The sequence below is a fragment of the Pan troglodytes genome, chromosome 3 (genome assembly GCF_028858775.2).
Source record: "Pan troglodytes isolate AG18354 chromosome 3, NHGRI_mPanTro3-v2.0_pri, whole genome shotgun sequence".
In the NCBI taxonomy this organism is placed as follows: domain Eukaryota; kingdom Metazoa; phylum Chordata; class Mammalia; order Primates; family Hominidae; genus Pan; species Pan troglodytes.
The window spans coordinates 37,899,005-37,921,094 of NC_072401.2; the positions used below are offsets into that span (position 1 = coordinate 37,899,005).

At 42.3% G+C, this 22,090-nt stretch overlaps 1 protein-coding gene across 1 annotated transcript in view; it reads left to right on the forward strand.

The window, feature by feature from the left end:
• C4H4orf19 (chromosome 4 C4orf19 homolog) overlaps positions 1-21,427 on the forward strand; it is a 142,252-nt gene extending 120,825 nt beyond the window's left edge. The window contains exons 3-4 of the mRNA XM_001135649.6: positions 14,117-14,170; positions 15,367-21,427. Of these exons, the coding sequence (XP_001135649.1) occupies positions 14,139-14,170; positions 15,367-16,279 (945 nt within the window). The 5' untranslated portion in view covers positions 14,117-14,138 and the 3' untranslated portion in view covers positions 16,280-21,427. The remainder of the gene's footprint in view (positions 1-14,116; positions 14,171-15,366) is intronic.
• The last annotated feature ends 663 nt before the right edge of the window (positions 21,428-22,090 follow it).

The window sequence follows — 22,090 nt, forward strand, 5'->3', positions numbered from 1 at the left end:
TAAAGGAGCTCATTCTTTTTCATGGCTGAATAGTTCTCCATTGTGAGAACTCTATACCACATTTTCTTTATTCATTCTTCTCTTGCTTCCAAATCTTGGCTATTGTCAATAGTGCTGCAATAAACATGGGAGTGCAGGTATCTCTTCAATACAGTGATTTCCTTTCTCATGGATATATACTCAGCAATGGGATTGCTGGATCATATGGTAGCTCTGTTTTTAGTTTCTGAGAAACCTCAAAACTGTTCTCCATAGTGGTTGTACTAATTTACATTCCTACCAACAGTGTATGAGGGTTCTCTTTTCTTCACATCCTCGCCAGTATTTGTTGTTGCCCATCTTTTGGATAAAAGCCATTCTAACAGGGTTGAAATGATATCTCATTGTAGTTTTGATTTGCATTTCTCTGATGATCATTGATGTTGAGCACCTTTTCCTATACTGTTTGCCATTTGTATGTCTTCTTTTGAGAAATATCTATTCAGATATTTTGCCCATTTTTAATTGGATTCTTAGATTTTTTTTTCCTGTAGAGTTAAGCTCCTTACGTATTTTGGTTATTAATCTCTTGTCAGATGGATAGTTTGCAAATGTTCTCTCCCATTCTGTGGGTTGTCTCTTCACTCTGTTGATTGTTTTCTTTGCTGTGCAGAAGCTTTTTAACTTGATGTGATCTTTGTTGTCCATTGTTGCTTTGGGTGCCTTTGTTTCTTGGGTATTACTCAATAAATCTTTAATTAGTCCAATGTCCTGGAGATTTTCCCTTGTCTTCTTGTAGTAGTTTCATAGTGTGAGGTCTTAGATTTATGTCTTTAATCCATTTTGATTTGATTTTTATATACAGCAAGAGAGAGGGATCCAGTTTCATTCTTCTGCATATGAATATCTAGTTTTTCCAGCACCATTTACTGAGGAAACTGTCCTTTCCCCAGTGTATGTTCTTGGTTCCTTTGTTGAAAATGAGAACACTATAAGTGTATTGATTTGTTTCTGACTTCTGTCTTCTATTGGTCTATATGTCTATGTTTTTATGCCAAAACCATGCTGTACCGATTACTATATCTCTGTAGTGTAATTTAAAGTCAGGTAATGTGATTCTTCCATTTTGTTTTTTTCGCTCAGGATGGCTTTGGCTAGTCTGAGTCTTTTGTGGTTCCACATACATTTTAGAATTGTTTTTTCTATTTCTGTGAAGAAATGTTGATAGAGATTGCATGGGATCTACAGATTGCGTTGGGTAGTATGGACATTTTAACGATGTTGATTCTTCCAATCCATAATCATGAAATATCTTTCTAATTTTTGTGTCCTTTTAAATTTCTTTCACCAACAGTTTATAGTCTTCATAGTAGAGATCTTTCACTTTTTTGGTTAATTGCTAGGTATTTAATTTTATTTGTATCTATTAGAAATGTGATTTTTTCTTGATTTCTTTTTTGGATTGTTCGCTCTTGGCATATAGAAATGCTACAGGTTTTTGTATGTTGATTTTGTATCCTGTGACTTTACTTAATTTGCTTATCAGTTCTAATAGTTCTTTGGTGGAGTCTTTAGATTTTCCCAAATATAAGGTTGTATCATCAGCAGACAAAGGTAATTTGACTTCTTCCTTTCCAATTTGCATGCTCCTTATTTCTTTATGTTGTCTGATTGCTCTAGCTAGGACTTCTAGTACTATGTTGGATAACTGTGATGAAAATGGGCATCCTTATCATGTTCTAGATATAGAGAAAAGGCTTTCAGTTTTTCCCCATTCAGTATGATACTAGCTATGGATCTGTCATATATGGCTTTTATTATGTCGAGGTATGTTCCCTACTATACCCAGTGTTTTTAGGGTTTTTATGAAGGGATGTTGAACTTTATCAAATGCCTTTTCAGCATCAGTTGAAATGATCATATGGTTTTTGCTCTTCATTCTGTTGATATGATATATCACATTGATTTGCATATGTTGAACTATCCTTCCATCCCTGGGATAAATCCCACTTGGTCAACTTGGTCATAATGAATGATCTTTTTAATGTGTTGTTGAATTTGGTTTGCTAGTATTTTATTTAGGATTTTTGCATTGACACTCATCAGGGATATTGGCCTGTAGTTTTCTTTTTTTTGATGTGTCTTTGTCTGGTTTTGGTATCAGGGTAATACTAGCCTCATAGAATGAGTTTGAAAATATTCCCTCCTCCTCTATTTTTGAGAAGAGTTTGAGTAGGATTGGTATTAGTTCTTCTTTAAATATTTGGTAGAATTCAGCAGTGAAGCTGTCAGGTCCCAAGTTTTTCTTTGCTGGGAGACTTTATTACAACTTTGATCTTGTTATTGGTCAGTTCAAATTTTGGATTTCTTCATCTTCAATCTTGATAGGTGGTATGTGTCTAGGAATTTATCCCTGTCTTCTAGATTTTCCAGTTTATTGGCATATAATTGTTCATAGTAGCCACTAATGATTTATTGAATTTCTGCAGTATCAGTCGTAATGTCTTCCTTTTCATCTGATTTTATTTATTTGGATCTTCTCTCTTTTTTCTTAGTCTGGCTAAAGGTTTGCCAGTTTTGTTATCTTTTCAAAAAAAACCAATCTTTTGTTGATCTTTTGTATTGTTTTCTTCATTTCAACTTCATTTCTGCTGTGATCTTTATTATTTCTTTTCTTCTACTAATTCTGGGTTTGGTTTACTGTTGCTTCTCTAGTTCTTTAAAGTGCATTTTAGGTTATTTATTCCAAGTTTTTCTTTGTTTATGTAGGCATGTATAGGGATAAACTTCCCTCTAAGTACTGCTTTTGCTGGATCCCACAGATTTTGGTCTCGTGTTTCCATGATCATGTGTTTCAAGAATTTTTTTCAGTTTCCTTCTGAATCTCTTCATTGACCCGGTGTTTATTTAAGAGCTTATTGTTGAATTTCCATATGTTCATATAGTTTCCAAAATTCCTCTTGGTATTGATTTCTAGTTTTACTCCATTGTGGTCAGAGAAGATGTTTGATATCATTTCAATTTTTTTGAATGTTTTAAGACTTGTTTTGTGACCTAACATATGGTCTATCCTTGAGAATAGTCCATGTGCTGAGGAAAAGAATGTACATTCCACAGCAGTTGGATGAAATGTTGTGTAAATATCTATTAGGTCCATTTGATCTACAGTACAGTTGAGTGAAATGTTTCTTTGTTGATATTCTGTGTGGAAGATCTGTCCAATGCTGAAAGTGGGGTGTTGAAGTCTCCAGCTATTGTTGTATTGGGGTCTATCCCTCTCTTTCGCTCCAGTAATATTTGCTTTATATATCTGAATGCTCCAGTGTTGGGTGCATATGTATTTACAATTGTTATATCCTCTTGCTGAATTGAACCCTTCATCATTATGTAATGACCTTCTTTGTCTCATCTTAAAGGTTTTGTCTTGAAATCTATTTTGTCTGATATAAGTATAGTTATTCCTGCTCTTTTTTGGTTTCCATTGGCATGGAGCATCTTTTTCTATGTCTTTATTTTCAGTCTATGTGTGTCTTTATAGGTGAAATGTGTTTCTAATAGGCAACAGATCATTAGATCTTTTGAAAAATCTATTCAGCCACTCTATGTCTTTTGAGTAGACAGCTTAGTCCATTTACATTTGATGTTATGATTAATAAGTAAGGACTTACTCCTGCCATTTTATTTGTTTTCTGGTTGTTTTGTGGTCTTCCTTTCCTTCATTTCTTCTTTTCTGTCTTCCTTTTAGTGTAGGTGATATTCTCTGGTAATATAATTTAATTTCTTGATTTTAATACTTTTGTGTATTCATTGTATGTTTTTTTTAATTTGAGGTTGCCATGAGGCCTGCAAATACTATCCTAAAACCCATTATTCTGGCCTGGTGTGGTGGCCTGTAATCCTAGTTCTTTGGGAGACAGAGGCAGGTGGATCACCTGAAGTCAGGAGTTTGAGACCAGCCTGACCAACATGGTGAAACCCCATCTCTACTAAATACAAAAAAAATTAGCCAGGCACCCGTAATCCCAGCTATTCGGGAGGCTGAGGCAGGAGAATTGCTTGAACCTGGGAGGCGGAGGTTGCAGTGAGCCGAGATTGCGCCATTGCACTCCAGCCTGGGCAACAGAGCAAAACTCCGTCTCAAAAAATAAATAAATAAATAACCATTATTTTAATTTGATAACAACTTAGCACTGCTTGCATAAACAAACCAACAAGAAAAAAAACCAAAAACAAAAAAACAAAGACTCTAACTTCATCCCCTCACTTTTTAACTTTTTGTTGTATCTATTTACATATTATCGTACAGTCTATGTCTTGAAAAATTTTTGTTATTATTTATGATTGGTTCATCTTTTAGTCTTTCTATTCAAGAGACATTTACATACCACAGTTACAATGTTATAATATTCTGTGTTTATCTGTTTGCTTATGATTACGAGTTTTGTACCTTTAGATTATTTCTTATTGCTCATTAACATCCCTTTCTTTCTGATTGAAGTACTCCCTTTAGCATTTCTTGTAAGATAGAACTGGTGTTGATGAAATCTCTCAGCTTCTGTTTGTCCAGGAAAGTTTACTTCTTCATGTTTGAAGAATATTTTTGCCACAAACACTATTCCAGTGTAAAAGTTGTTTTCCTTCAGCACTTTAAATATGTTATGCCACTGACATGTCATATCTCTCCTGGACTGTAAGATTTCCACTGAAAAGTCTGCTGCCAGATGTATTGGAGCTTCATTGTATGTTATTTGTTTCTTTTCTCTGCTGCTTTCAGGATCCTTTCTTTATCCTTGACGTTTGGGAGTTTGATTACTAATTGCCTTGAGGTAGTCTTCTTTGGGTTAAATCTGCTTGGTGTTCTGTAAACTTCTTGTACTTGGATATTGATATATTTCTCTAGGTTTGGGAAGTTCTCTGTTATTATCTCTTTGAATAAGCTTTCTACCCCTATTTCTTTTTCTACTTCTTCTTATGGCCAATAACTCTTAGATTTGCCCTTTTGAGGCTATTTTCTAGATCTTGTAGGTGTGCATCATTGTTTTTTATTCTTTTTTTCTTCTGTGTCCTCTGAATATATTTTTAAATAGCATGTCTTCAAGGTCACTAATTCTTTATTCTGTTTGATTAATTCTGCTGTTAAGAGATTCTGATGCATTCTTCAGTATGTCACTTGTATTTTTCAACTCCAGAATTTCTGCTTGAATATTTTGTTTCAATCTCTTTGTTAAATTTATCTGATAGAATTTTGAATTCCTTCTCTGTGGTATCTTGAATTTCTTTGAGTTTCCTCAATACAGCTATTTTAAGTTCTCTGTCAGAAAAGTCATATATCTCTGTTTCTCTAGGATGGGTCCCTGGAGCTTTAGTTAGTTCTTTCGGTGAGGTCATTTTTTTTTTTTTTTTTTTTTGGATGGTCTTCATGTTTGTGGATGCTCATTGGTGTCTGGGCATTGAACAATTAGATATTCCTCATAGTCTTTCCAGTTTGGGCTTGTTTGTACCTGTTCTTGGGAAGGCTTTTCAGGTATTCGAAGGGACTTGTGTGTTGTGATCTAAGCCATATCTACATTAGAGGCACCCCAAGCCCAGTAATGCTATGGTTCTTGCAGACTCATAGAGGTATCACCTTGGTGGTCTTGGATAAGATCTGAAAGAGTTCACTGGATTACCAGGCAGACTCTTGTTCCCCAAACAAAAGTTTCTCTCTCTGTGCTGAGCCACCTGAAGCTGGGGGTAGGGTAACACAAGCACCCTTGTGGCCATGATCACTAGGACTGTGCTGGGTCAGACCTGAAGCCAACACAGCACTGGATCTTACCCAAGGCCCTCTGTAACCACTATCTAGCTGCTCCAATGTTTGCTCAAGGCCCTAAGGCTCTACAATCAACAGGTGCGAAGCCAGCCAGGCTTGTGTCCTTCCCTTCAGGGTGACAAGATACCCCAGGCCCTAGGTGGGAACTAGGGACTGAAGTCAAAATCCTTAGAGATCTACCTGGTGCTCTATTCTACTGGGGCTGAGCTGTCACTCAAACCATAAGACAAGGCCATTTCCATTCTTCCCTCCCCTTTTCCCAGGCAAAGGATCCTCTCCCTATCACCGTTACTACCACAGGCCCACAGAGAGTATTGCCAGGCTACTGCCGATGTTCACTTAAGGCCCAAGGGCTCCTCAGACAGTTTATAGTAAGTTCTGCCAGGCCTAGGACACATCCTTAAGGGCAGTGGACTTGCCTGTGGTCAAGTGCAAATCCAGAAATGCCATCCAAGAGCCAAGGCCTTGAATTAGGGACTCCAAGAGCTCGCTTGGTGCTCTACCCCACTGTGGCTGAGCTGGTACCTAAAGTGCAAGACAAAGTCCACTTTACTCTTCCCTCTGCTTTTCTCAAGTAGAAGTAGTCTCTCCCCATAGCCACCACAGCTAGGAATGTGCTGGGTCTCACCTGAAACCAGCACATCTCAGAGTCTCACCCAAGGCCCACAGCGTACTACCTGGGTATTCCTGCTGGTTATTCAGGGCCCAAGGGCTCTCCACTCAGCAGGTGATGGGTCTTGCCAGGACTTGGTCCTTCCTTTCAAGGAAGTGCAGTCCCTTCTGGCCCAGGGTGTGTCTATAAATGTCATCTAGGAGCTGGGGCCTGGAATGGGGGCCTCATGACTCTGCCTGGTGCCCTAGCCTAATGTGGCTGAACTGGTATCTATGGTGTAAGACAAAGTCCTCTTTACTCTTCCCTGTCTTTTCCTCAAGCACAAGGAAGGGGTCACTTTCATTGCTGTGAGCTGTGCTGCCTGGGTTTTTGGGACACGTGACACAGGTTCTCCCTTAGCCACTCTGGTGTCTCAGTAGATCAGGTGCCCCCCCAGGTCCACTGGCTCTGGCCCCAGCACAGCACTGATATCTTGCCTAGGAACCACAGTTCTTGTGGCCTAGGCTACCGTTCAAGTATATTAGGATTGCAGAGCACTTTAGTCCATGGTGGTGCGGCTTGCCAAAACTCAAGTTCCAACAACTGGAATATATAATTTCCCTCTGGCTAGATCTGGTCCAAATGCTCCCTCTGTGTGTGGGTAGGCTGGGGGGTCGTGGCTTAGCTGATTTCAGCCTGGTTTTGCTTTCTGCTCTGATAGGGCAGCACTGAGTTCAAACGCAAAGTCCCCAAATCACTGTACTCTCCCTCCCCCAAACACACAGATGCTCTCTCCACGACATGCAGCCACTGCCAAGGAATGGGCATCGGCAGTTCAAGGTTGTCTTTCCTACTACCCTCTTTAGTGCCTCTTTCAGCAATACGAAGTTAAAACCAGGTACACTGATTGTGTGCCTGATTTTTGGTTCTTATAAAGGTGCTTGTTTGTGTAGATGATAGTTGTTAAATTTGGTGTTCCTGTGGGGCAATGAAGTGAACATCAGTGGAGGCTTCTATCTGGCCATCTTGTTCTGCCCTTCCCCAAGAGCATTCTCTTACATAACCCCAGTACAATGTTCAAAAGCAGGTAATTCACATCAATTTAATACGATTACTTAATCTACAGACCTTATTCAGATTTTACCAATTATGTCAATAACGACCATTTAGCAAGAAGGACATGCAGTGCATCGGTTGTCATGTCTCTTAAATCTCCTTGAATTTGGAAGCATTCTTCTGTCTTTCTTTGCTTTTTCATAACATTACATTATTTTAAGAGTACAGGCCAGTTGCTTTGCAGACTATCCCTCGTTGTTTCAACTCAGAGTATGCTCTTTTGTCAGGAAATCACAGAAGTGAAGCTAAGTTCTCAGTGCAGCCTATCAGGAGCCACATGCCATTGATTAGTCTCATTATGGCACTATTACCTTTGATTACTTGGTTAAGGTGCTGTATGCCAGGTTTCTCCAATGTAAGGATACTATTTTGTCCTTAATCATATGGGGGGGAGCTACTTTAAGACTAAATATCCTGTCCTCCTCAAAATTTCACCCACTAGTCCTACCATCCATTGATACTTCTTACTGACATCAATTATTATTATGATGGCTATCAAATGGTTTTTCTATTATTATGATGGCTATCAAATGATTTTTCTAGTTCCAGTATTTCTCGTATGTTTGTTAGCTGGTTTCCTACTTGTAAGGTAGAGTGTTCCCTTTCTCTTTATGTATCTTAGTGTGGACTCATAAGTCCTTGTTTTATTCAATTGGCTACAAATGCTGTAGATTAGTAATTATTTTAATACTCCAGTTGTTCCACATTTGGCCGGTAAAACTTCTACAAGTGGATTCCTGTGTCCTTTTAAAATGTCCCTGTCATTCTTCAAAGCTATCACTATTTAAAGGCAGCTTCCAGATGGGTTGAGTCTTTTCCTATATGCCCTTGACTTCCTAATGAATACTCAGTTAATTTCTCTGCCTGGCTGGAGAACTCCTGGGCTTCCCTGGACTTCGCCCTTCCCCCACCTCCATTGCTACCCTCCCAGCAAGGAGGCTTCACCAATGACTGACATGGCATTAGCATGGCCTTCTTTATTGTTTGTTTGTTGTTTTTTTTTTTTTTTTTTTTTTTGAGACGGAGTCTCACTCTGTCGCCCAGGCTGGAGTGCAGTGGCGCGATCTCGGCTCACTGCAAGCTCCGCCTCCCAGGTTCACGCCATTCTCCTGCCTCAGCCTCCCGAGTAGCTGGGACTACAGGCGCCCGCCACCACGCCCAGCTAATTTTTTTGTATTTTTAGTGGAGACGGGGTTTCACCGTATTAGCCAGGATGGTCTCGATCTCCTGACCTCGTGATAGCCTGGCCTTGTTTAAACACAAAACGGAGTCAGCCCCCAACACAGGGCTGCAGAAGCAGGCGGCAGCAGCATTGGGTGAACACAGCCATCCTAATGGTGTTTGTTTTTCCCCTGTGTAAACTAAGCAGTGGTTGTGAAGGATTTTCCCTTTGTTGCCTGTTGCTTTTTTATGCTCCAAAGAGGAAGCAAATTTTGATTTTGCTCAGTAATAAAGGGTACCCAACAACTGAATTCTTACCTTTAAGCTAGCTGTTGCCAAAAGGGAGGCAAGGAAGAAAGCTGATAGACTGCTCATTTTGAACCCAATCTTACATCAAAAGAGCATATTTTTTTCATTGCTGTGTGTCACATGCTAGACCCGGAGCATTTCCTTGTTGCCCCTGGGCTTAGGAGAAGTCCTTGCTAAATGCAAGATGTAGAAGTGGGAGTGACATATGAAAAAAGAAATGAATTAAATTTGATATGACACATCATATAAGGAAGAATAATTGTAGACACAGGCATGCAGGGGTTGGGTGTGAGTACATTAGTCCCCACCCTTTTTGTCAGCAGTCACACAACCTTGGACATTAGAGCCTGTCGGTCTGATCTAGAGAAGGAATGTTGCTGGGGAAGGAAAACTCAGGGCGAGGTGAGAGAGGACAGAACCTCTAACCAGGAAGAGGCTGTCCCCGCCAAGCTCCGGAGAGGCACAGAAGCATGACCCTCAGGTATGGGACCAGGTCTATAGGAAACCCATGTGGTGTGCCCTAATGGGAGGCAAGCCGGGGAGGACCCAAACTGGAAACCTGATTCTGAAAGAGGAAAACCACCACAACATCCTTTGTAATTGCGCAGCTTAGAAGAACAGTATAGATCCTGTGGTTTTCCTGGGGAAGGAGGGGAGCCTAAAAGCCGCAAATGATGTATATTTCCTTCAGAAGCAGGGAAGGGGCAGTTTTCGAGTGCGGCTGTTAAATCGCAGCACTCACTTCATTCGGTGCAGGCTGCTCCTGTGGTCTTGGCTATAGCAGCAGAAGGCGGGGATGGAGGGTGCCCCAGGGTCAATCTTGGTCAGCCTCCGAGGAGCTGGGAGCGCAAGGTGTCACTCTGGATGTGCCTGCCTGCTTTTCCTCGCCTTCTTGCCTTCCTTCGTCTTTCCTCCCTCTTTTCTTTCCTCCTTTCTTTCGCCTTCCCCTGTACACCTCTTAAATTCACCATCATAAAGTTGACCTGAGATGTTTCAATGAGTAATGTTTTATGATTGCTTCAGTTACATTATTACAATCCAGTCTGCCTTCCTTGTTTCTCAAACACTTCTAAGCTCTTTTCTCCTTTTCTTTGACTTGTTTTTTTTTTTTTTTTTTAACTACCTATCCTCCTGACTAGTTGTTGTTTGTTGGTTGGTTTGCTTTTAAAGAGTCCAGGATAAACAAAGTACTGCAGGCATGAAAAGGGTCAGGATTTCGGAGCGAATTGTGGAGGGGGAGGGTCAGGAGGGGAGGGAAGAGGAGGGGAGAGGAGAGGGGAGGGTAGAGGAGAGGTATTGAGGGAGGGGAGGGGAGAGGAGAGGTATTGAGGGAGGGGAGGGGAGAGGAGAGGTGTTGAGGGAGGGGAGGGGAGAGGAGAGGTGTTGAGGGAGGGGAGGGGAGAGGAGAGGTGTTGAGGGAGGGGAGGGGAGAGGAGAGATGTTGAGGGAGGGGAGGGGAGAGGAGAGATGTTGAGGGAGGGGAGGGGAGAGGAAAGGTGTTGAGGGAGGGGAGGGGAGAGGAGAGATGTTGAGGGAGGGGAGGGGAGAGGAGAGATGCTGAGGGAGGGGAGGGGAGAGGAAAGGTGTTGAGGGAGGGGAGGGGAGAGGAGAGACATCGAGGGAGGGGAGGGGAGAGGAGAGGTGTTGAGGGAGGGGAGGGGAGAGGAGAGGTGTTGAGGGAGGGGAGGGGAGAGGAGAGACATCGAGGGAGGGGAGGGGAGAGGAGAGGTGTTGAGGGAGGGGAGGGTAGAGGAGAGGTATTGAGGGAGGGGAGGGGAGAGGAGAGGTGTTGAGGGAGGGGAGGGGAGAGGAGAGGTGTTGAGGAAGGAGAGGGGAGAGGAGAGGTGTTGAGGAAGGGGAGGGGAGAGGAGAGGTGTTGAGGGAGGGGAGGAGGTGCACGTGCTTCTTCTCGCCTGTCCTATTTATCCAGCTCATCTATGAATTATCAGCAGAAAAGGAAAGTAAAGGAGGAGTAGAGGCTGGGAATAAAACCCTGGGCTTTAGAAATGGGGTAGTTTAAGAGTATTCTGAAAGGTACAATGTTACACATGTGTACACAGTTCCATAGCAAAAGCGATTTTTCTGTCTATGGGACTGTTGTTGTACTTGGGGTTTTCTATCTTTCAACTGGTGTCACAGTTGATAGAAATATACCATTTAGCCCTTATTCCAGAAACAAGTCCTACTTGACATTGTTAATACTCTTGTTTGTATGCATAGGTTCTGGCAACTAGATTATATCTTTCTTGGATACTAGACCTCCATCTTTTTCTTTTGGTGGGGGTGTGTTTTAATATGCTGTATCCAAATGGGGTGGTTAAGACACCCTGGTCTATGTTTATTATGAATGTTTGCTCATATGACCCCCAGCAACACTATATAGTAGGAATATTATTATCCCCATCTACAGACCAAGTGACTGAGGCCCAAAGTCCCACAGTAGCAGGGTTTTCTGTCTCCTGAGCCCACCCTCGTAACACCTGGGCGACACGGCTGGCACAAACTGGAAATGTCTTGATTGGTTGCAGACACACAACAGGTTCACTGATAGTGCTCTCATTTTTAATCCATAGCCATTAAATCATTCATTCATTCCACATTTATTGACTGCCTGCTCTGTACCAGGTGCTGTCCTAAGTGCTGAGGATTAGACTTGAAGAAGGGTGGAAAAGGTGGGTCACAAACAAACCTATGACAGAATGTCCAGTGGTGACACATGCTAGGAAGAAAACTGAAGCACAGTAAGGAAAGAAAGGGTGGCAAGAGATGCAGGGCTGGCCCGAGGGACTCTTCTACATTCCATGAGTCCTCCCAGGAAGAGTTGGAAGGACAAGGGGTTTGGTCCTCAAGCGTGAAGTGATTTGGGGATGTTACTAGTTTTCTGTGCTGCTGCAGCAAATTACTACGAACTTAGAGGTTTAAAAAAATGGAAGCAGCCGGGCACGGTGGCTCACGCCTGTAATCCCAGCACTTTCAGAGGCCAAGGTGGATGGATCACCTGAGGTCAGGAGTTCAAGACCAGCCTGGCCAGCATGGTGAAACCTCATCTCTACTAAAAATATAAAAGTTAGCTGGGCGTGTTGGCAGGCACCTGTAATCCCAGCTACTGGGGAGGCTAAGGCAGGAGAATCACTTGAACCAGGGAGGCAGAGGTTGCAGCGAGCTGAGATCGCGCCATTGCACTCCAGCCTGGGCAACAGAGTGAGACTCTGTCTCAAAAAAACAAACAAAACAAAACAAAACAATGGAAGTTTATTCTCTCCCAGTTCTAGAGACCAGAAGTCTGAAATTGGTATCAGTGGGCTTGATCCAGGGGTGGGTATCAGGGATCAAGGTGTCACCGGGGCCACATTCTTTCCAGAGGCTCCAGGGGTGAATCTGTTCCTTCCCTCTTCCAGCTTGGGGGGCTGCCAGTGCTCTTGGTTTGTGACCTCCTTGCTCCAATCTCTGCCTTTTTGGTCACATTGCCTCTTCCTCTTCTGTCTATAATCAAATGTCCCTCCACCTCCCTCTCATAAGCATTTATTTAATTGTATTTAGAGTCCACCCAGATAAACTAGGCAAATTGTACCATCTGAAAATCCTACACTTAATCACATCTGCAAATACCTTTAATTTGGGGGCTGGGGTGGCATATAAGGTATTATTTATAGGTTCCAGGGATTAGGATGTGGATATCTTTGGGGGCCATTTTTCAGCCTACCATAGGGAGTTATTTGTGGATTTTATTTTTTTAATGTAAATCTAGTCCCTTTTAACTAAGCAACCAATTTATACTTCTTAAAAAGCACCAGTCATGTTCACTGTGGACAAAAGCTTATGAAGCAACATCCCTGGAAATTCATCTATGATTGAAAGAAGGAAGGAGGGACAACATGGGAGACGGAGACACAGCCAGCAATGAATGATCTCTCTTTCTGGTGCATGTGCTTCATGGAGACAGGGGGACTGGGGATGCAGATTCTGTTTTGGCTTGTCTTTTTAAAGGCTGTAGGCCCGGCACAGTGGCTCATGCCTGTAATCCCAGACCTTTGAGAAGCCAAGGCAGGCAGATCACTTGAGGTCAGGAGTTTGAGACCAGCATGGCCAACGTGGCAAAACCCTGTCTCTACTAAAAATACAAAGATTAGCCAGGCATGGTGGCACCCGCCTGTAAACCCAGCTACTTGGGAGGCTGAGGCAGGAGAATGGCTTGAACCTGGGAGGCAGAGGTTGCAGTGAGCCGAGATTGTGCCACTGCACTCCAGCCTGGGTGACAGAGTAAGACTGTGTCTCAAAAAAATAATAGTAAATAAAGGCTGTAGATATTAGAAATGAATAATATCTAAGAGATGCTTCCATACTCATTTTTAGGATGTTCTGAGGAAGGAAGAGGCCAACATGGTCAGTCTTATATGAAGAGAAGATTTTGTTCCAAAGGAAATGATGGGGAAAAGCCCAGCTTGGGGAGGGGTCAGGGAACAGTGGGCAGGTGGGAAATGAGTCCACCTTCTGCCAGGAAGCCCAAGGGGGCATGTCTTTGAGCTGCAAAAGGACAGGTCCACAATCCATAGCTGAGATTGGCCCAGCGGTAGGAAAAGCAACACAGAATCAATTTAGTGTGGTTGAAGCTTGTGCGATGACTCGGGCTATCACGCTCCTCAGGGCCTGAATCATGGGACACAATGGATCCGCCAGCTTATTCCGGCATCCTTTAACTCTTGAGGAGCAAATGCCCTGGCAAGGAATCCGTCAGAATCTCCTTCCCCTCCTGCTGCTGCGTGCAGTGGGCTGTGCCCTGGTGAGGTTCCTCTGTCCTCTGTAGAAGGTAACAGATTAGAAAAGCAGAAGTCCCTTCTCTGTCTAGCATCCTTCCACCTTCTTCTCCTCATCTGCAAAATGGGGATGAAACACATAACCCCAGGGTTGGGAGAAAGGTCTGACACAGAGGCAAGTGTCAGTGAACGTCTGAGAACTCTGAAGCGGTGATGGAAATGGGGTATTCCTGGTAACCAGCACCCTCTCTGACCCACGTGGTAGTTACCCTTTTGCCAAAATGTGTGACTCTCTTAATACATTTTGAGTCTCTAGGGGAAAAAAAAGGCAAACTTAATTCCTACTAATATATCACTCACTGTGTTCTCTACCTTCTACGCTTTCTTTTCCAGGTGGTAACAGAAAACAATCCAGATGGGGTGCAGGTGCTGTAAAATAATACAAAGGTAAAGCTGGAGAAATACTACTACTAAATGGAGGAATTTGTGATGAGCTTGGGGTCACTTTTAAAGACCATGCGTGTATTCAGTGCATTTATCCAGCTTGGGGCATGATCAACATTGCCAACACATTAAGAGTTTGGAACTGTTATAATATCATTTAAAAGAACATGTGCCCTAGATTTTTTTAACTTCTTTTGCTCACTTCTCAAAGCATGTTGGGAACACCATCATTTTCTGAGGCTGAATTTGGTCTGGGTTTCTGAGGATGCCTGAAATGGCATCGCTGAAAATAAATCACCCCAATCACATATGTGCTTTTAATTTTGTCCACATTGCATTTCAGAAAATTGTGAGTAACGTGAACATAAACTTCTAACTAAGAAAAAGGGAAAAAAAGTAACTGATGATCTTGCTTTCTTAACAAATATACTGTCTTTTTAATCGTAGTTCTATTCTAGACCTATATCTAAATAAGCTGTATTCCACTGTAATCATAATGTGATGTTTGGCTCTATTCAAAAACTATGTATTGTAAGTATCATTCCTGTGACTACAGACTTCATATTTATCATTTTAGTGACTGCATAATATTCCACTGAGAGGATATGCTCCTTATGGCACTATTAGTGGACATTTGTTTTATTTGTTTTTTATTTTAAAATTCTATGAACCACTTTGTATTTTACTTCACCCCTTACCCCTCCTTCCTCCCTTTGGCTCTCTTCTTAAGAGTATTTCAGGCAGAACCTTGTTTATCTTTTTCAAGACTGTCTCGCTCTGTCATCCAGGCTGGAGTGCAGGGGCGTGATCTCAGCTCACTGCAGCCTCCGCCTCCCAGGTTCAAGCGATTCTCCTATCTCAGCCTCCCGAGTAGCTGGGATTACAGGTACCCACCACCACACCCAGCTAATTTTTGTATTTTTAGTAAAGATGGGGTTTCACCATGTCGGTCAGGCTGGTCTCAAACTCCTGACCTCAAGTGATCCACCCGCCTTGGCCACCCAAATTGCTGAGATTACAGGCGTGAGCCACCAAACATTTTTATACCAACTATATCTATTTGATTTAGACATACTTATCTAGGTTGAAAAGTAATCACAGAAATTAAATTAGCAGGAATCGTAGAAAGAAGCAGAGCCTGTGCTAAAAAGCATTAATGATGGAGCAGACCTGACTGGTTTTCATTGTCTTTCCTGAAGCTATCTCTTTGATCCAGTTCAAGTGCCCTCTCCTGGCTATGTCAATGAAGTCAACAGCTGCAAGCTAGATGAAGATGACACTGATAAATTAAAAGGCAAATGGAGCAGTGAAGTCTTGGTGCAGAAAAATGACCCTCAGAGGCAGGGCTCAAAGAAGACTGAGAGCAGCAGCAGGACAGCTGATCCATGGGAGCCCTGCTGGCCTCACCAAGGGCCGCTCCCACAGGGGGACGCTGGAGGGGAACACCATGCCTGCGGTGTCAACGGCATCGGCCCTGCTGCCACTCCACAGCCCACTGGGAATTCCAGCCCCGCCCAGGATGACAGGGGCTCCTGGGCCAGTACTGCAAATACTGTTCCCCCAACTCAACCCTTCCTGGAAGGAGGGGGCACCAGGAAACAGGACTGTGTGCTGCTGGCCTCAGAAGGGACCCAAGTCATGAGAAATGGAGACTCCAGAGCTCCTTCTGAGGCAGAAAGTTTTGCCTTGGAAGTACAAGACCATGTCTTCCAGATACCAGCCCCAGATTACCTTCAGCATTGGGGCCCAGCTGGAGACAACGTTGATCATAATGAAAAGGACTGTGTTTTCAAGAACCATACTGAGGATGAATCCCTAGAGGGAATTCAGCCCCCAGTGGGGGAGCATGGTTTGAATACGCCCTTCTCTGTGAGGAGAAGCTGGGATTCATTGAATGAGGATGTGGAAACAGAAGTTCTAAGCATCTGCTTTAATGAGAAGAGTCCTGTTCATGCCATGCCTGTGGTTGACTCAGGAAACAGGCAGGAGGATACCCATGGCTCCGATGGAGATGGGGATGGGGAGATTGTGGACGAGGATGCAGCGGTGGCGGAGGCCCTTGCGGCTTTAGAAGCTGCTACTGCAGGAGAAGATTTGGATGAGACTGATTAGGGGAGGGGATTTGCACAGGGAGGTAAGCTGGTGTCATGCTGAGCATGCAGACGCATTTGCTCCCTGGATGCAGAGCAGGTGATTCTGCCAGCATGCACCAGTGCAGCCTTACCAGTTGTTTACATCCAGCATCTGTTCTGATTGTCAGCATCTGTCCCATGCTGCTTGTCACGTATCTGGAGTTTCACTCTGTGTAGATGAGCTGTCATTCAGGACACTAGGAGAAAAATCTGAGTGGGTCATTGTGCCCATATCCACAGAAAATGCAGAAGTTGAACAGCTTGCTTGACAACCCTCAAACATCTTTGAGCACCTGGTACAGATGTTTATGAGAATACTCTAAGATCTCAACCCTTGATCCCAAAGGCACACAATCACAGAGCATTCCTTTTGACTGTAAACTGTTTACCTTGCTTTTGAGAGCCAAACATTGTACCCAACCTGGAAAAAGTAACTACCCCAATTAAAGTGCCTCATGTGTCCCCAGAGCATGGCTTAACTTCAGGGACAATCACCCAGGGAACTAATAACTAACCAGTTGTTCAACAGCGGGTTAAGCTCAGCAGTTTTCACAGTAGAGCAGAAGTCCCCAGGAAACAAAGGGTTAGTCATTAGCTGAGATGTTGATTTTAAAACACCTTGACCTTAACTTTTTTACATTATTACTTTTAAATCTCCTTTGGGATTGGGGAGGCTGGCCAAAATAAGTCTTAAAACTGCTTATGTCATATTTGGATTTTAAGTTCATGACATTCGGAACAGCAAAGCCATATATGCAATGTTTTTATGCCATTAAATGTCTGATTCCAATTAAAATATAACAACGTATGTGTCTTTCTAGAAGTCTTAACTCAAAGGTGGTTCTAATTTTCTCAGAATATCAGTGACCCTGGATGTTACTTTCAATGTAAAGAACTAATCTAGATGGCTGGGCGTGGTGGCTCATGCCTGTAATCCCAGCACTTTGGGAGGCCGAGGCGGGTGGATCACAAGGTCAGGAGTTCAAGATCAGCCTGGCCAACATAGTGAAACCCTGTCTACTAAAAATACAAAAAAGTATCCGGGCACGGTGGCGGGCGCCTGTAATCCCAGCTACTTGGGAGGCTGAGGCAAGGAGAATCGCTTGAACCTGGGAGGTGGAGGTTGCAGTGAGCCGAGATCGTGCCACTGCACTCCAGCCTGGGTGACAGTGCAAGACTCCATCTCAAAAAAAAAAAAAAAAAAAAAAAAAAAAAAGAGCTAAGCTAGGCACAGTGGCTCATGTCTGTAATCGGAGGACTTTGGAAGGCTGAGGTGAGAGGATTGCCAGGGCCAGGAATTCAAGACCAACCTGGGCAATTTAGCGAGACCCCATCTCTATGAAAAAAAAAAAAAAAAAAAGAGCTAGACTACAAAATTATACTCAAGGAAGGGACCAAGCTGGTTTGCAGAGCCATAGCTTTGGCTTTCTCTCTGTCAAACTTGATGCCATAACTAAATGTCCTGATCTTACCTCAAAGATGAACAAGCCCTCTCTGGATTTCAGCCTTCTAATTCATTGAAACAAGGACAACCATTCTAACATAACTCAATGGAGAATTTAAAGGCATTAAGGATGCTCAAAACTATCTAGAAAAAAATAAACATGGAAGATGCTTTAGTTTGGTGTTTTGTAACACAGAATTGAAATCTGACTGAACTTCATTTGATTTCCAGCTTTGCCATGTGACCTTGGACAAGTTATGTATCCCTTTACCCATCTGTAAAGTGAGAATAATAATTGTATGTGCTTGTAAAGGTTAAATGAGATGATGTAAGTGTTTAGCACAGTGCTTGGCACACTAGGCACTCAAAAATGATGTTTTACTAGTTGAAAACAATTCCTTTAACAAACATTTTTACATCCCCACAACTGAAAACTCTAAAACTGGGAAGTATGTATAGTGTCATTATTTGATTTTGGTAATTATTTAGTATAAAACATGATTTCTGAGCCTTCCAGCACCTTTAAGGACGGCACCCTTACAAATGCTTAATGAGCCTATGGGTTTGTTTGGTACTGTGATGACAAGCCATCGCAAGTGACCTCTATATACAGGGTCACTCAGAGCCCTTAAAAAGATAAAGTCTTGGCATGGTTAATTGCATTAGAGGTATGTCTCCTTTTGTATTTAGTACACCAAATACTTAATATTTCAGAATGCTTATTCCTTCAATGATTTCCTAAGTGTATCAGTTGAGATTATGTTCAGTTGTATGGGATGAGTGTTTTATACAAATAGAGGCTTATTTACCTCTTATGTAAAAGAAGTCTGGAGTTAGTGATCCAGGGTGGTAGAGAATGTATCACTGACCTGTGTATCAATGACCCACATATCAGTGACCCACGTATCAATGACCCGCATATGAATGACCCATGCTGCTTCAATCATTTTGGTTTCCTTCTCAAGATCACTTTGTAGTCCATAATGGCTGCTGTGGCTTCAGTCATTACATTTGCATTCCATGTTGGAAAAAGAATGAAGGAACAAAAACCCCACTCACTCTCTATTAAGGACCTCACAGAAGTATAATTCATCCCTTCCACATTACTCTCTTTGGTCAAAATCTGGTCACTTGGCCACATCTAGCTGCAAGGGAGACTAGGAAATCGTCTTGCTAGTGGTGTGCGTGGCTTTGCCAAATAAACTCAGAATGCAGTTACTAAGAAGGGGAAATGGACAATGAGTTTCGAGGCGGTCAGTTTATAGTCTCTGCCACAGGAGGTCTCAAAACCCAAAAGCCTGGGATACAGCTGGTTTCAAAAGATTGGAAGATCGTGTGTACATTCAGTGTGACACCAAACGGGCTTCCACCTTTGGTCCGGGGGAAGGAGGACTGGACAGCTACCGCTGCTCCAACTTCCCATTGATAACTCCAAACCAGACGAAAAGAAGAAATTCAGACAAGGAAGGGGTAGGGTAAGGTATCAGGGCAGACAAGTCTCTTTCTCTTACCCAGACACACACTTTCGCATTTATATATGTATATAATTTTACATCTTAGAACAGCTGCAGAGTTCACCATAACTGACAGCTCTGTAGTTTTAAAGATTCTCTTTTATGAATAACTGCTTCAAAAAGGTCGACAGATGGCCAATACTTTCAAGAGTTCTTTAAAAGTAATTCTGGCCCCTTTCATCTTTACTCCAGTATCCAGGATCCCCCAAAGGAAATGAAAGTAAAAAATCTTTAGGTTGAAAAGTAATTCCAGCTTTTAGCCTTATCTACCAGGTTGTCTAACAGTGAGCTGTCTGAGCACGCTTATGTGTGTAGTGTCTTCTTTCTGCAGCCTAGTGCCACCTCTTGTCAGAAAAGTGATGTTGAAAATAGCCAACCTTTTCAAACATTGTGGACAATATGAAAGCACAATGCACTCTGATTGGAAGGCACTAACTGTGATTAGGGGCAGACTTCACAGTTCCCCATGAACCTTAGGCAATTGCATCACGTGGATATTTACCATGTTAAATCCTGATTTTGAATTAAGATTATTTTATGTATATATTACATATAGGTTTCTTGAGCTAAGAAGTTAGATTTAACTTTTTACTGGGGGAAAATGAACTATCATATAAATATGAAATTAAATTTTTTCCCCTCATTGCCAAAGCAGATGTAGTGAATAGTTATAACTGGAAAAACCAGATACCCAAAAAAACGAAGAGAATTTTAGGTTTCTTACATAGCACATGCCCATCTGTCCATGCTCAGTAAGTGCTGGCCATTCGTCATTTTCCTCCCTCTGCCCCGCTCTGTCTCTCTGATTCTCTTCTCTTCCTACCTCTCCCATCCGTACCTCCAAGCAGGAGGCGTTAGAAAGAATGAATGAGACACCAGATGCAAGTGCAAAGATCTCCTGACTTCCCTGGTTTGGTCATCTGTGTGCAACCATGCAGCAGAGAGAGCACAGTCACTACTGCAGCACAGGATATAGCCTCCTTTCCTGGACTTGGACTTAACTCTTCAGCAAGGGCACTGCTTTTCACACAACCAGGCTTTATGATGAAAATGTAGAAATTAATTGCTTTCTGGTCTTGTTTCATTTTTTTTCTCTAGATTAAACCTCATGCATTTTTAAAGCCTCTATTTTGGAGTTGGTGACAAACACAGACAAGCTGACATCTGTTTTTCATGGTAAATCCTTTCCCTGTTAACTAATAGAACAATAAGTCGTTCATTTATAGATTTACTACATTTGTAAGTTTCTCGTATGTATCAGGTTATAGAAACCACACCTAAGTGGTCTGCTAACTTCTGAAGCACTCCCAGCCACTTTAAGAAACATTTTATGCAAGTCAGTGTGTTGATCATAGATGATGCTTACCTGCACATTTAGTCACTTGGAGTCAACTATTAGCAACTTTTTTCAACTGAAATGTCTGTACTAAACAAATGCGTTTGGCCTGAGATCTAAGTTAGTGTACGGCACAAGGGGGGAACTCAATACATATTTGTTGATTGAAAGAATACGTAAAAGAAGTCTGGAGTTAGTGATCTTTTCCCAGTCTGGTTGGGGAGATATCATGCAGGTAGCCAGGATTGTGCTGGATTGTGACATGGTGTAATAAAGGTATACATGGTGTAATAAAGGATGTGGGAGCACAAATCCATAGGAATTTGAGAGTTTAGGAATTGTATTTATTATTCAGGCCCTTCACTCTCAGACTACCCTGCTCTATTTGAATAATGAGGCTTGTGGTGGTCTGTGGAAAAGTGGACAGAGTAGAATTTGGGCAGCTGCTGAAGTTTTGGTCTCTAGAATGAGTCCACGTTACCCTAAGGACAGTAATCCCAAATTGAGACAAAAACTTTAAGAAAACCAATGTTTGGGGCCAAGCAATGGGGAGCTTGGCCGACCTCATTTTTTAGTGATTTTGAACTCAATCTTTAAAATCCTGGAAGAGAAGGAAAAAAAGGGTGTATATTCGTGTAATGACATCCAGATCTCACTGTTCTCTTGGCTCCTAGCGATGGGGGATAAAAGGTGCGCCCAGGGTTGACTCTTCAGTAACACCTGCAGCCATGCGTCATGACCTCCAGGTCTTCAGAGGCCCTGCCCATGTGACACGTGCCTGGTACTTCCCACACACGTGCCTCTTTAATCCTAATAAACCTGGGGTGAAATCCGGCTGTGCCTCTTGCTCGCTGTGTGACCTTTTGACTTTAAGTTTCTTAACGTTTCTGAGCCTCACTTTTCTCATCTGTGAAATGGGGATCATTCCTATTTCTAAGAATTGAAAGTGCACATTCTCAAACTTCAGTGTGCCCCTGAGGCATGTGGTGTGCTTGTTTAAAAGGCAGATTTCTGGACCTACCTCTAGGAATTCAGACTTAGGAGGTCTTGAGTGGGGTCCTGGCATCTACATCGTTTATGTAAGTAATTCTCCACACTTGGAGAAACACATAAGACTCCAGCAGGGATTGCCACACCTTTTTTTATCTTGCACCAGTTATCAGTAAAAAGTACTGCACACACCCTTAATATAAGCACTTTTACAACCGTACTATCTTCTAATATGTTATATGGTTTACAGTATTTAGCAATACTAAGATGAAGTAACAACATATCAGAGCATTAATATTTTTTTTCACACCCCTGGGGTATGTGAAACCTACTTTGGAAACCACTGGTTTAGAAGATCAAATGAACTAGTATATATAAAAGCTCTCTGTAAATAGACAAAACTGGGCATATATATATATATATATATATATATATATATATATTTTTTTTTTTTTTTTTTGAGATGGAGGTTCACTCTTGTTGCCCAGGCTGGAGTGCAATGGCACG